The 13,516-nt window shown below is 41.6% G+C and overlaps 1 protein-coding gene across 1 annotated transcript in view; it reads left to right on the top strand.

Annotated features, from left to right (window-relative positions):
- Positions 1–8,636, top strand: part of LOC115070885 — a 47,057-nt gene extending 38,421 nt beyond the window's left edge. Inside the window, exons 3-4 of the mRNA XM_029564917.1 lie at positions 6,083–6,169; positions 8,433–8,636. Coding sequence (XP_029420777.1) covers positions 6,083–6,169; positions 8,433–8,635 — 290 coding nt within the window. The 3' untranslated portion in view covers position 8,636. The remainder of the gene's footprint in view (positions 1–6,082; positions 6,170–8,432) is intronic.
- Positions 8,637–13,516: the final 4,880 nt, after the last annotated feature.

Genomic DNA, 13,516 nt, shown 5'->3' with positions numbered 1-13,516 from the left:
AGTAATAATATTAAAAAACCCTTGTTTTTCTAAGCCAATTAATATTTAAAGAAAACCTTTTTGTTGCAAATTGATATTCAAGCATTAATTTTACCTTGGGGTATTGAATTCTGATCTTAAAAATGTTAACAACCTTTACACTATATCAAGCATATCTATTTTCTTTAAGTATAATTCTTTTCAGCCTTTTTATAGTATATGTTAATCTTTTTTAAATTTTATTTTTTTATTATTTTTATTTTATGTTTGTGACTGTATTTCCTGCATGTATGATGTATATATGTGCAGCACATGCATGCAGTGCTTACAGAGGCCAGAAGAGGGTGTCGGATTCTCTGGAACTGGATTTATAAATGGTTGTTAGTGGTCATGTGGGTGTTGGGAATTGAACCCAAGTCTTCTGGAAGAACAAGTGTTCTTAACTGCTGAGCCGCTTCTCCAGCACCTATACTTTAATATTTTTTTAAAATATATTTTATTTATTTATTTTTTATTTAATGTGTATGAGTGTGTTGCCTGCACGTATGTAAGTGCACCCATGTGATGTAATGCACATGGAGGTCAGAAGAGGGCATTTGATCCCCTGGAACTGTAGTTACAGACAGTTGTCAGCCACCATATGGGTGCTGGGACCCAACCCGGGTCCTCTGCAAGAGTAGCCAGTGCTCTTACCCACTGAGCCATCTCTCCAGCCCCCTACTTTAAGCTTTTAACACTATTTTCATCCATTTCTATTTTGGAACAATCTTTATCTTACCATACAAAGCCCTTTTTAATCCAAAGGCATTTTTAAAACCATTCTTTACTGAAAATATCGCACGTATGAGTCCATTGCCTGTATGTGTGTAAGCACACCCATGTTGTACAATGCCCACAGAACTCAGAAGAAGATATCAGATTCCCTTGGTCCTCTGTAAGAGAAGTCAGTGCTCATCTCTCCAGCCCTTCTATAAGTTTTAAATCTCTATTTTCTACCTTTTTTTGCATTAAAAGTTTTGTTTTTTTTTTTTTTTTTTTTTTTTTTTTTTTGTATTTTTGATACAGGGTCTCCCTGCAGCCCCCGCCTGCCTCTGTTTTTGTCTCTGGGTGCTGGGATTAAAGGCATGTGCCACCACACCCAGCTTTTAGAAAACATTTTAATAAGATAATTTTAAATGAAAATCCAGAAGGCTACAGAGAAAATATATATATGGGGCTGGAGAGAAGGCTCAGCAGTTAAGAGTATTGACTGCTCTGCAGAGGACCCAGGTTTGATTCCCAGCATCCACATGGCAGCTAACAACCATCTGTAACTCCAGTTCCAGGAGAACCTGACACCATCTTCTCACTTTGCAGGACCCAAGTGCACTTACACACATGCAGGCAATACACTCATACACATAAAATAAAAATAAAGTATTTTTAAAAGGAAAACATATATATGGTATCTTAAATACCTAACAGTAATAATTGCATGTAAAACATTAATAGTCTTTTTCTTTCTTAACAAATTTAAACTAATTATTTCTTAAAGATCTAAGTCATTATAACAGGCACTTTAAAATTATTTTTGTTAAAATATTGACTTATTAGGATTTGAGGCATCCAGAAGATAAAATTTTGACACTTTTTATTTTATTTTCCTGAGCCACCTGCCTGCCTTTGCATATGTTAGTCATTTAACAGGTATTTACCTAGATTATTTATTTATTTTTTTTTATTTTTGATGTTTTTGAGACAGGGTCTCCCTGTTGTCCCTACAGATTATTTTTTAAATTAAAAGTACAGAGATGAATAAGTGTCCCAAATATATGAGATGTAAAACATTGTCTATAAGCTTTAAGATGTTTTTGTTATCCCAAATATATTGTAATGTAGCATATTAAGATTGCCTATAGGCTTTAAGATGCCTTCATAAGACTTGAAGCAGATTTTTTTTCTTTTTGGTCTTTTTGAGACAGGGTCTCCCTGTAGCCCCAGGTGGCCTGGAACTCACTATGTAGACCAGGCTGGCCTTGCACTCACAGAGATCTGCCTGCCTCTGCCTCCTGAGTGTGGGGAATAAAGGCATGCACCATAATGCCCGGCTTCTTGAAGAGGATTTTTTTTAATGACCATTTTTTTTTTTTAATGTTTAGAGTTACTTTTACATAGGCTTGGAAAAGTTATGGATCTTGACAAACCTGTTTGTTGGTTTTAAAGTGGCAGTCATTGCCTTAAAATCCTTAAAACCCTTATATTTATATAGATATAACATAGACACAAAATGCAAATAAAATCTGAGATAAGTGATCTTTCTTAATCCTTGGAATAAAGAGCTTAGCTTTTTAGGAGAGTGATTCACCATACAAAAAAATTGTGCCCTGGAGAGAGGGAATCATCTCTTAAAATTGACTTATATTCTCAAGCAATAAGAATCATATTGTAAAACCAGAGTTGAAGTAAAAATCATGGAGCTAACATCTTGACCAGAACTGTATAATTTAGTATACTGTCATTTTTTTAAAAGAACAACACACACATAGATAGGATTTTTTAAATATTTAAACTTAAAATTCATGTTAATTTTCCCAAAGATCTAAGAATTAAGTTGAAATATGAGGTTTGTATTATCAGGGTTCCTAGATCCTTTCTTTGTTGGTTATGTAAAGTTGGTTGGTACAGGGTTCAGGTTCTCTCAGGTTTAATCTGGAGGGAACTAATGGCTTCAGATCAGCTATTCAGGAGTACCCACAGAAGCCTAATTCAGGTTCCAATCAGATATACTCAGGCTTCCTTCACGTGGAGGCAGGATCCAGGTTCCCTCAGGTAGTCCCCTGCATTCTCAGCCCCTATGCCAGAGGGAGGCCAGAAGGAGGCCAGAAAGATCAGAGCTGCTACACCAATGGAGTTTGAAAGCCACCCTCTCAGGCTGTCTGCTAGGATCTCAGCCTTAGCCTACCAAAGCCAGATCTGCCCTGGGGCCTTGAGAGGGGCCTCACGAAATCCCAGGTAGGGGGATGGGTATGGTGCAATTAGGGGAAATGCACCACCATGTGGAGGCAGGATCCAGGGGCTCTCAGGCAGTCCCCTGCATTCTCAGCCCCTATGCCAGAGGGAGAACAGAGGGAGGCCAGAGGGAGGCCAGAACTTGGCACTCTGGCAGTCTGCTGAGATCAGAGCCTCTACACCAATGGAGGTCAGAATCCACCCTCTCAGGCTGTCTCCTGAATTTTTTAAATAAATGGCTTGCTGTAAGGAAACACTAGCCCCAGTTCAGAACTTCTGCACTGATTGGTATCACCATCACAGAAGCAAAGCTCCTCCACTGAGCAAAGCAGACTTAGGTCTCTAAAGGAGATCACTTACAGATTCCCCCTATCCAAACTGAAATAAACAGCCTTCAGTAGGCTGGGTGTGGTGGTGTGACCAATTAATCCCAGCACTGGGGTTAAAGACTGCCAAGGCAGGCAGGTCTTTGTGAGTTCAAGGCCACCTGGTCTACATAGCAAATTCCAGCCCAGCCTAAGTTACATAGAGACCCTGTCCCCAAATAACAACAACAACAACTAAAAAACAACAGAGCAACAGCAGCAACAACAAAAACACCCCAGACACACAGTTAGAAGTCAATATCATGTTCTTCTGGGAAGGAGGTTAGGATTGAAGCCTATCATCACTGAGAGACTTATAAGAGACAGGCTTCTTGAACCCTGCATGTTCTCCTTTCATACCCCGAATTTACAGACTTGTTCAGGACTTCCTGGCCATTAAATTGTTTAGAGTAAACACCCTAGGGTCCCTACCTCATATACCCTTAGCAAAATTTCCCATGATTATCAATGGTTTGTGTTATAGATTTTTTTTTTTTTTTGGCCTTTTTGAGAGAGGTTCTCCCTGCAGCCCAAATGGCCTGGAACTCACTGTGTAGACCAAATTGGCCTTGAACTCACAAGAGATCGACCTGCCTCTGCCTTCCAAGTCCTGGGACTAAAGGCATGTGCCACCATGCTCAGCTGTGTTATAGATCTTAAGATGCCTGCTGGGCCTGATCTCTGGCAACAGACAGCAAAGACCTCTTTGCCTTAGAATTAGATCCATTTATGAAGGAAGCAACAATACAGGTGGATTGTTTTATCTTGGCTTCAATAAGTCACCTAACATTTTTGGACAGGCTCCTGAACAAAATTTAGTGAAATTCAGTTTCCCCAGCAAGACATATCTTCTCCAATATGTAGATGATTGATTTTAAAGAATATTTTATTTATTTATTTTTTCATGTGTATGAGTGTATTGCCTAAATGTATGAAAGTGCACCCAGACTGTGCAATCCCCAAGAGGTCAGAAGAGGGCATCAGATCCCCTGGAACTGGTTGTGGGTTCTGGGAGTCAAACCCAGGTCCTCTGCAAGAGTAGTTGGTGCTCTTAACTGCAGAAACATCTATTTTCTAGATGATTTATTTTCTCCCATCAGATCACAAAAATGAAGTAATTAATAAAACCATTAGTTTTAAATTTTTCCTTATTTGTCAAAGACTAAGATACTTCAAAGAAAATTACAGTTCATTGAAAAGGAGGTTAAACACTTGGGACATCTAATTAGTCAAGGCCAAAAGAGACTGGGGCCAGAAAGAATAGAAGGCATCACTGGCATGCCCCTGGGTTGAGACGGTACAGGTTGACTATATAGAAATGCCCAAGGTCAGTCACTTATTTACTGGTAGTAGTTAATCACTTAACCCACTGAGTCAAGGCATTGACTCTGCCTCCTAAGGCCACTCCTGATAATGTAATTAAAGCACTTTTAGAAAATATAATACGTAGATGTGGAGTGGGAAAATCAAAAACATTGACTCAGATAATTGGAGCCACTTCACTGCAACCATTGTTAAAGACAGGCAAACCCAGGAAATAAATTGGGACTATCATACCCCCTGGCATCCCCCTCCTCTGGTAGAGTAAAAAGAATGAACCAAACTGCAGAAAGATATTGGCCAAATTAATAGTTACCTAGAACTAGATGTCTCCCATTGTCCTCCTAAGTATCGGTACTATCCCTCAAAAGGACACAGGGCTATCACCACACATGAGATTCTCTATGGTTTACCCTACCTGAGCCCTATTGGAGGGTACCCCGTCCTTTGACTCCAATGACCAATTTCTCAAGAACTATAAACTTGGATAGTCTTCCAATCTGTTTTCTCTTAGGCAGTAGGGGCTATAAACCCAAGTTTCTCACACATCATCATCAGCCTAGTGATTATGTCCTGATCAAATCCTGGAAAAAAGGAAAACTTGAGCCTAATTTTTTGAGGGGGGCACCCCCTGAGATCAGCCAAACTCAGTGGAACACACAGGAAGTAATAGCCTACTAATCTTTAAAACTGATCTTAAAGAGACAGAAAACTATCCTCTAAGGAACCACCCTAAATTTTCCTTCCTTGCTGTTCTCAACCTGCTGCTGTATAGTTTGGTATGGTATTTGCCACTATGTTAGTAAGTTTTGTGTTCTTACTCTTCTCTGTCTCGTTATCCCTCTAGTACTAACAATCCAGGATATTCTGAAATTCAAAACAATGTTAACTTTCTTGGGCTCACATTAGAAAGAATCTGATATGGGGGCTGGAGACATGACTGAGTGTTTAAGAGCACTGTCTGCCCTTGCAGAGGACATGGGTTCAGTTCCCATCCCCCACATGGCAGGGAACTGTCTGTAACTCCAGTTATGGAGGATTCAATGCCATCTTCTGGCCTCCATGGGCATTGCATACATACCATGGTACCCTCCATGGTACCCTTGCATACATACAGGCAAAACCTTCATACACATAAAAACAAATACATAAATAATTTCTTAAAATGAAGATTTTAATGGTACTCTTATTTCTAATCCAGACAAATAACAATATTTTTACTATTCATGTAACCTCTGTTAGATTTAGGAGGGCAGAAAAAGGAAGGAGTTTAATGTTTAGAAATAGAAGTCAGAGCCAGACCTGCAATAGGCAAGGAATGTGCTCCCTGGGTGCAAGAAACGCAGAAAAGAAGCCCTTTTGTTTGGAATCATTATCTGCATTGAAATGGAGAGTAGTTTGGACTTATATAGGAAATTTGCTTCACACAGCTGCAAGAGTTAACTCTGTGCCCGGATCTGGTGTCCTTGGAGTGATTGAGGGCCTTCTTCCTAAGATTGTTTTCTCAGATATGACAGGTGAGTTATCTATAGCACTATAGGAGACAAGTGGGCTCCACAGTCTGTCTCAGTCCAGGGAATGACCAGTTGATAAAGCCAGACTGCTAATTTAGGGCCAGTTAGCCACTCTAAGGAATTTATGTTTTCATGGCATCCTCTAATGAAGCTTAAGGCTCTCCTGAAATTTATACACTCTATCAACCTCAACTGACTTGTCTCTGTCTATTCAATTTGATACATACTTGCTTGGACTGTGTGAGAATTTACATAGCCAAAGACAGCTCTCTTGGGCAAATAAGTACCTTTGTCCCTTCAGAACACAGGGAACCAAACATAAATACAATGCCTTAAATGGCCCTGTAATGATTTGTGTGTTGTTTGGTGGACAATTCAGTAGTGATTGGCCTACCTTCCCCAAACTCTATGAAAACTGTTAGGTTCCCGGCAGGCTCCTAAAATGGCAGCACACCTCCCAACATTCTAAAACAACAGGTTCGAACTTAGTCCAGGGCAAGTCCCTCTGCTTGTTGAGAGACCAATCAATACTGAGCTAAACTGCCCAGCCTATGTCATGGAAAGTTACCCAACCACCTAACTACCTATAAAAGATGTCTGACTCCCCTGCTTGCTGCTGTTTCCCTGCTCCCCGAGAGGCAGCCCAGCAATCTGTTTGCTCGCAAACTGCTGCCCATCTCCCTCCATCCCCATGGAGTTGTCTGGTCAGTGGGTCTTTGCTGCTTCACTTCCCAATGGTTCTCAAAACCTGGGGAGGAATGCCTGCATTCCTTATGACTCGGTTCCTTCTTTTACTGAGCCAAACTGTTGACCAGGTGCTCCTGCCTGTGATATGGACTGTCTTGCCTATGCCAGCTCCCATCACTCACCACATCAGGTTCAAGATTATGAGTCCATCTGCTTTTGTCAGTCCCGCTCACCCTCTGACAGAGTTCCAGTGTTTTCCTGCAGAGCTGCAGATCTATTTCTCTGCCTTCTTCCTCTCTCTCTCTCTTTCTCTTCCCAGTTCCTCTCCTCTTGGTCTCTTGCTCTCCCTCCTTCTACCTTCCTGGAGGTCTTCCCTTCATTCCAGAGGTGTTCTACTCAGAAGCCATACCAGTATGCTGAACATCTTCCCATGCTCTACTGGGGGCACCCCTCACTTGTCTTTAGGATGGCCTTGACAAGAGACTTGGGTTCTTTTCTCACTCAGAATGGCAATCAGGACAGGATGCCTCTCACAGCTGTTGCTTCGCTGAGAAGACCTCATCCTCTTCTTTCTCATCCTGGACTGGGAAGGAACTCTATGGCTTAGGTGGCTCGGAAGCTCCAGGAGCTTCCCACTGGGACCCATGCGACCCCTTCCATCTCCCTTCCTTGCCATGGGCTTGGAAGATTCTCTGTCTTCTGTCTTTCTCTCTGTCTTTTCCCACTTACAGTGTCTTTCTCCTTCACTTTGCTGGGGATGGTCTCTGATACTGTTATTTTCAATCTAATTTTAGGTCTACTTTTCTTCCATCCTTCACTCAAGTCTTTCCTCCTCCCTCTAACTAGCTATGTATTCCCTGCACAGGCAAAATTCTCTGGATTCCTCTCCCTTCTTCCCCTCTGGTAACCTTTGTTCTTCTTCTGAACTCAGGTGCAGATGTTTAGATCTCTGTAAGTCTACCTGCTTTTCTAAGTTTTTCAGAGAAGCATAATGTCTCTTCTTTTTTATATCCTTTTTCTAAACTTGCTTTCATTAACACTTTAGGTTGCCCAGCATCTTGTACTTCTTTACTTTTCTTTAAAGCTATCCGACACCATGTGTCTGACCTCCAATTCTGGCACTAAAGTCCATGGCCTCATGGCTTTGTCCTAAAGCTTCTGTTTGGGTGAATTCTTTTATAAATGAGGCTGAGAACCCTCTAGGGGATACTCTTTCTCCCCATACCATCTTGATGACCACTAAGGACCCCAAAATTATAATAATTTATTTATTTGTTGGCCATGTGGAAATTTTTTACAGATGCTCCTAATTTGGCTCTCCCCCTATCTATCTTGCTATCTTGCCTCAGGGCATTTAAGGTGGCAAACCACTTGGTTCATGGACAAAAGGAAAAAAAGGATTTTAAAGGCCATTTCTTTCCTGAACTTTTTCTCAGACTTTCAAGGGGAAAGGAAAATAGTCAGAGGGGCTTGGAATTCGAACCTCAGGCCCTGTTGGGCACCAAGCTATCAGTGCTCAGGCCATGTGGTTCCAAGGCAGCTGCTTTTCTAACTAGATCTATGCATTTTTACATTTCAGTGTACATGGGAAGTCACAGGCTGTGCTCAGGCAACAGCACAAGGACATATGTGCTGGATATAGTTCCCTTCTCTTCTGCTGCCTTCACGAGTTTCTGTTCCAGCAACAGCTTGTATCTAGAAATGAAGAGATCCAGAGGACATTGCTTAGAATTCACAGTTGCAATGGCTGGTGAGAGACACGGACTCCCTTTATTGTTTTGAGACAATGGATTCCTTTGCTTTGCTTTGCTTTCTTATTTGGGGCCTATATATCTGAGTGTACTTTCTCCTGCTCTATCAATATGACTTAACTGGGTGCTTTCTAAAAGTAAAAAAGGGTTGCTGTTCATATTTAATCTGTGAGACATGGAATCCCACAGGGCTTTTATCCTGGTAGGTTATGGGCTTATTTTATCGTGGAGCTGAGCTCACTAAGGTGGCTATGTGGCCTGGTCACCATCATGGCTGCTGACCTCACGAAGAGGGAGGCAACTATGTGACCTGGTCTCCATCTTGGTTGATGACATCATCAGTATGGGGACAGCCACATGACTTGGTTGCCATCTTGGACAGTAATGTTTTCAAAATGGCAGTGACCCATGTGACCTTGCTGCCATTTTAATTCAACCACATGGCATAATTAAAAATGGTGACAGCCAGAAATTTACCAGTACTACTGAGTTCTAGGTGTTCATGTTTACTTAATAATTCCCTGGACTGGCGACATTCTGTACTGACCAAACTGACTTCATTTTGGATAAAGTAGCCATCTTAGAAGCTTAGCCATAGTATATTTCTAGCTCAAGGATTGTCTTTATTTTTTAATTTTATTTATTATATTTATTTTATGTATATGTGTGTATTGCCTGCATGTAGGTAGGTGCACCTGTGTAATGCAATGCCGGAGGAGGTCAGAGGAGGCTGTCGGATTCCCTGGGACTGGAGTTACAGACAGTTGTTAGTGTCATGTGGGTGCTGGGATTCAAACCCGGATCTTCTGCAAGAACAACCAGTGTTCCTAACCACTGAGCAATCTCTCCAGCCCCAGGATTGTTTTTTAGAAAGCCTGATCCCTTTCCTCCTTACTTCCCAGGAGAATGCTGCCATGGCTACTCACTTTCTAGACATATAGAAAACAAAATTGTTATGATATGACTAACTGCTGATTTTGGCTTCTGTAACTTGCTTGTTCTGCTATTTTGGGGCATCTTGACATATAGAGTGTGACCTCCCTGATATTCAGGGACCACCTTGTCAACATTCCTTTTGCAGTTTTCACTTTAAAAGGTCCCCTTTCCCTCTCCCTCCCTGCTACAGCACTGTAACTGAATAGAGAGACAGTAGTCCAAGCTAACTTGAATAGAATCTTTTATCCTGATTTGAATTGAGTCTGGTGGTCTTTTCTCAGTCGTCCTGGGCTCCATAACAATTCAATCACATGTTCTAATCCTCTTGCAATTTTTGTTTGGGTTTTCATCTTAGATTCTTAATCAGATTGTAGAAAAGCAAGAGAGTCCAATCGTCTTTCTTGCCTGGTAACAAGTGTAAGAGTGAGACCACTGAGGACAAGTCAGCCTTCGGGTTGCAACAGCAAGAGGTTTATTTAGTACACAGGTACCTGTGGGCACAAAGTCTCCTCGGAGGACTTGCGCGCCCCCATGCTGGGTTTTTGCACTTTTATAGAGCAGAAGCAGGGTACAGAAGCAGAAGCGTGGTTATTGGTTAATTCAAAAACACACAGAGTAATTTCAAAAGCACACAGAAATATGGGGTAAGGGTCGGGGCTAAGGGGAAGTGGGATTGCTAAATGGGAGGTGACCTCAGGGACACAGAGGTTTTCCTGATTTCCTGGTATCGAGCCCCGGGGATTGCCAGATGCAGATGGCTTGGCCACTACATCCTGTTTTTCTGATAAGCTAGTTTCTTAATGCTTGACCTCTTGTCAGGCATTCCTATCAGGTGGCCTCATGGCACCTAGGTTTTTTCACAAGGTCAACTCATTTTTATGTCAAACAAAGGAGGTAATATCAGATCTTTACAATGGGAGTTTAAATTTTAACATTATTTTAACTTGTTTTTAAATGGGATTATTTTGAGTTCTATTTAGATTATATTTATTCTTAACCTGAAGTCTTAATGTTTCCTTTACTGTCATTCCTGTTTCAGATGATTTATGTTATGCTAATAACTTAGAACTTTACTGGGTTTCATATGTAAAGGCATCATCCTCTGTGAGAAACATTAAATATTAGCCTTCTCTTTAAAAACCTGTAAAACTTAGAATTGGTTTATGACAAGAAATTCTAATCTTTTAATTCCACCATGCCTTGCAAGACTTAAGGGAAGTCCCTGGTGTGTCCCTGAACCTGATGGTATAAGGCAGGTGAGTTCTTCTCTCTTTAAGCAAATTTATTTAAATATCCTTGTGCAAAAGTAAAATCTGCCTTGACAAGTTACTTTGCTTTGTGCCCCTGCCTGCGGGGACCCTGTACAGGTAAGGCTCGAGGGGGACCACTCCCTGAAAGGAAAAACGGGTGAGAAAGAAGAGATGGAGCCCAAGGAAGTCCACTTGTCAAGGGTTGCTTTATTGTACTGCAAGCCTTTTTTTATATACAGTTTGTATTCAGAGGGGGTTGAAGAAGTTGGTCAAAGGTTACAGCATTCTTATGGGTATGGGAGGGGGACTGAGCAATTCAGCAACGTGACTGATCGCCAGATGTTCCAAGAGATTACTGCATGACTCATTTTTCCGAGAACTGTTTGCAAGAGGAAGAGAAAGATAACCTTGCCATAAATCCTTTCCCAAGGTTACTTGTGCAAGCAGAACTTCCTGCTTAAGTCAACTGTTTGTAGAGCTATATTATATTTTTTGGTAATGGATGTTAGGCTATGTGGTGGGTCCCCCGAGTTGGGATTCTTGTTTCTTTTGGTAAGGCCCCTGTCTTAGGCTACACAAACTGCTTCCATGTTCAGTACCCGCAAGTTTGGGGTATGCCCCTGAATCATGGGTTTGTGCTATTCCCGTCATTGAGTACCTTACAGCTGAGAATCTGCCTCCAATCTCTGGCACCACAATATTCCCGTCATTGATCTTTTCATTAGCGACTAAAGTTCCACCAAGTATTGGGGGGGTTAGCTAGGGTGGAAAAGTCTAAGGGTGCTGAGGGGGATCCAAGGGATGTGTCATACTCACTATCCTCTGGATCTTCAAGCTGTAGCCGATGGTAGTGGATAGAGGCCTTAGTGGCCAAATCAATTTGTTTTTTAATAAAGTCAGTAATCTTTCAGAACACCCATGGCCCAAAGGAAATTATGAGCAAGAACCCCACCAGGGGCCCAAGGAGAGGTAGAAGATAGGGCAGGATTCCATTCCACATGCTCCACATGGGGTTTGCAAAGAGCTCTTGGCGTCTTTTTTCTAGCTCTTCTTGGTGCTTTCTGATCTGATCCCTGACGATCCCGGACTTGTTGGCATAAAAGCAGCATCTTTCCTGTAGAGCTAAACAGATACCTCCCTTGTCTGCTGTTAGTAGATCAAGTCCTCGTCTATTTTGTAAGACAACCTCGGCCAGTGAGTCTACCTGGTCCTGAAGATCTTGTACAGACCGATAGACCATATTAACATCATCAATTAACTGCTGAGATAATTTGTTGTAGATGTCTATTGCCACTCCTACACCAGCTGAGCCAGTAGCGAGTGCCCCTGAAATACCCAGTCCAATAAGTAGTGGAATAAATTGGACCGCTTGTTTGTGCCTAGGAACGAATGTGTCAAAGCTAGGCAAGGGCACAGGCTCATCTCCTCGAATTATGTCTATGTCTTGCAAAAGCAATGTGGGGGTACATGAACCAGTCCAATTAGTGGGTAAATAAGGATAGGCCATGTTATTTCCACATACATAAATTCTTCCCCCCCCCCCAAACAGCCTGTCTGAGAGGTCTTGTTGAACCTAGAGCAGGTAGTAAACATAGCTAATCCAAGATCTACATCAAAGGAATTATTTTGAAAAGGATGAAAAAGACAAACAGATGTATTGAAGTAATGGGGTAGGACCTTAAAAGGCGTGGAATAGCTACAGTTATCTGGAGAGGGGAGTATATTCGACTCATTGTTTAAAGGTATAACTAGAGGCCATGAAGTTATTGAAGGAGCCATCAGTGAATACCAAATGTGCTTTAGGTATGGGGTCTCTTTTAGTTACTTTAGGAAATATAACAGGGACTGGGCTTTTGTTAAAGAATTGGACCAATTTATTTTGGGGATAATGATTATCTAATTTTCCCTGAAATGTAACACTATTAATAACCCACTCATCGAGGTGTCTGTTAAGCCAGGAAACCTGGGAAGGGCTGTAGGGAAGTATTATAACATCTGGTTCCTTCCCAAACAGTTTGCAGGATTGTTCCCTGCCAAGCTGAAGAATTTTCACTACCAATGAAGGATAAGTGGGAAGGACCTTGTTGGTTGTAGAAGGTAGATGTACCCAATAAAGAGGATTGCCTCCTTGCCAGAAGACAGCAGTGGGAAAAAGGGGGGTGGCGAAAACTATGAGAAGCAATTGCTTAGTGGGAGAAAAATAATCAATAGTTTGTTGAGAAATGGCCTCCTCCACTAGGGCAAGAGCCTTAGAAGCCTCTGGTGTAAATTGACGGGGAGAGGTGGGGTCAGCACTTCCCTTGAGTATATCAAAGAGTGGTTTTAATTCTCCTGTGGTTAATTTTAAATAAGGCCGGAGCCAATTAATATCTCCTAAAAGGCGTTGGAAATCATTAAGTGTTTGGAGGGAATTTTTCTGAAGTTGTATTTTTTGAGAAACTATTTTATGAGGGAAAAGCTCGAAACCCAAAAAGAGCTGGGGAGGATTTAGTTGAATTTTATCTGGGGCGACTTGGAGACCCTGTTGGTGAAAGGCATGAATTAACTGCTGAGCAGCTGAGTATACTAGTTTAAGCTCGGGTCCTGCTAAGAGAACATCATCCATGTAATGGATAATATAAAGGGATGGGTATTGGAGCCAGAAAGGATCAACAATTTGAGCAACAAATTTTTGGCAAAGAGTGGGGCTATTAGCCATGCCTTGAGGTAGTACCCTCCATTGAAAA

The sequence above is a fragment of the Nannospalax galili genome, unplaced genomic scaffold, assembly GCF_000622305.1.
Source record: "Nannospalax galili isolate Female #2095 unplaced genomic scaffold, S.galili_v1.0 scaffold391, whole genome shotgun sequence".
NCBI classification, from domain to species: Eukaryota; Metazoa; Chordata; class Mammalia; order Rodentia; family Spalacidae; genus Nannospalax; species Nannospalax galili.
This window is presented reverse-complemented; position numbering and strand designations above follow the sequence as displayed.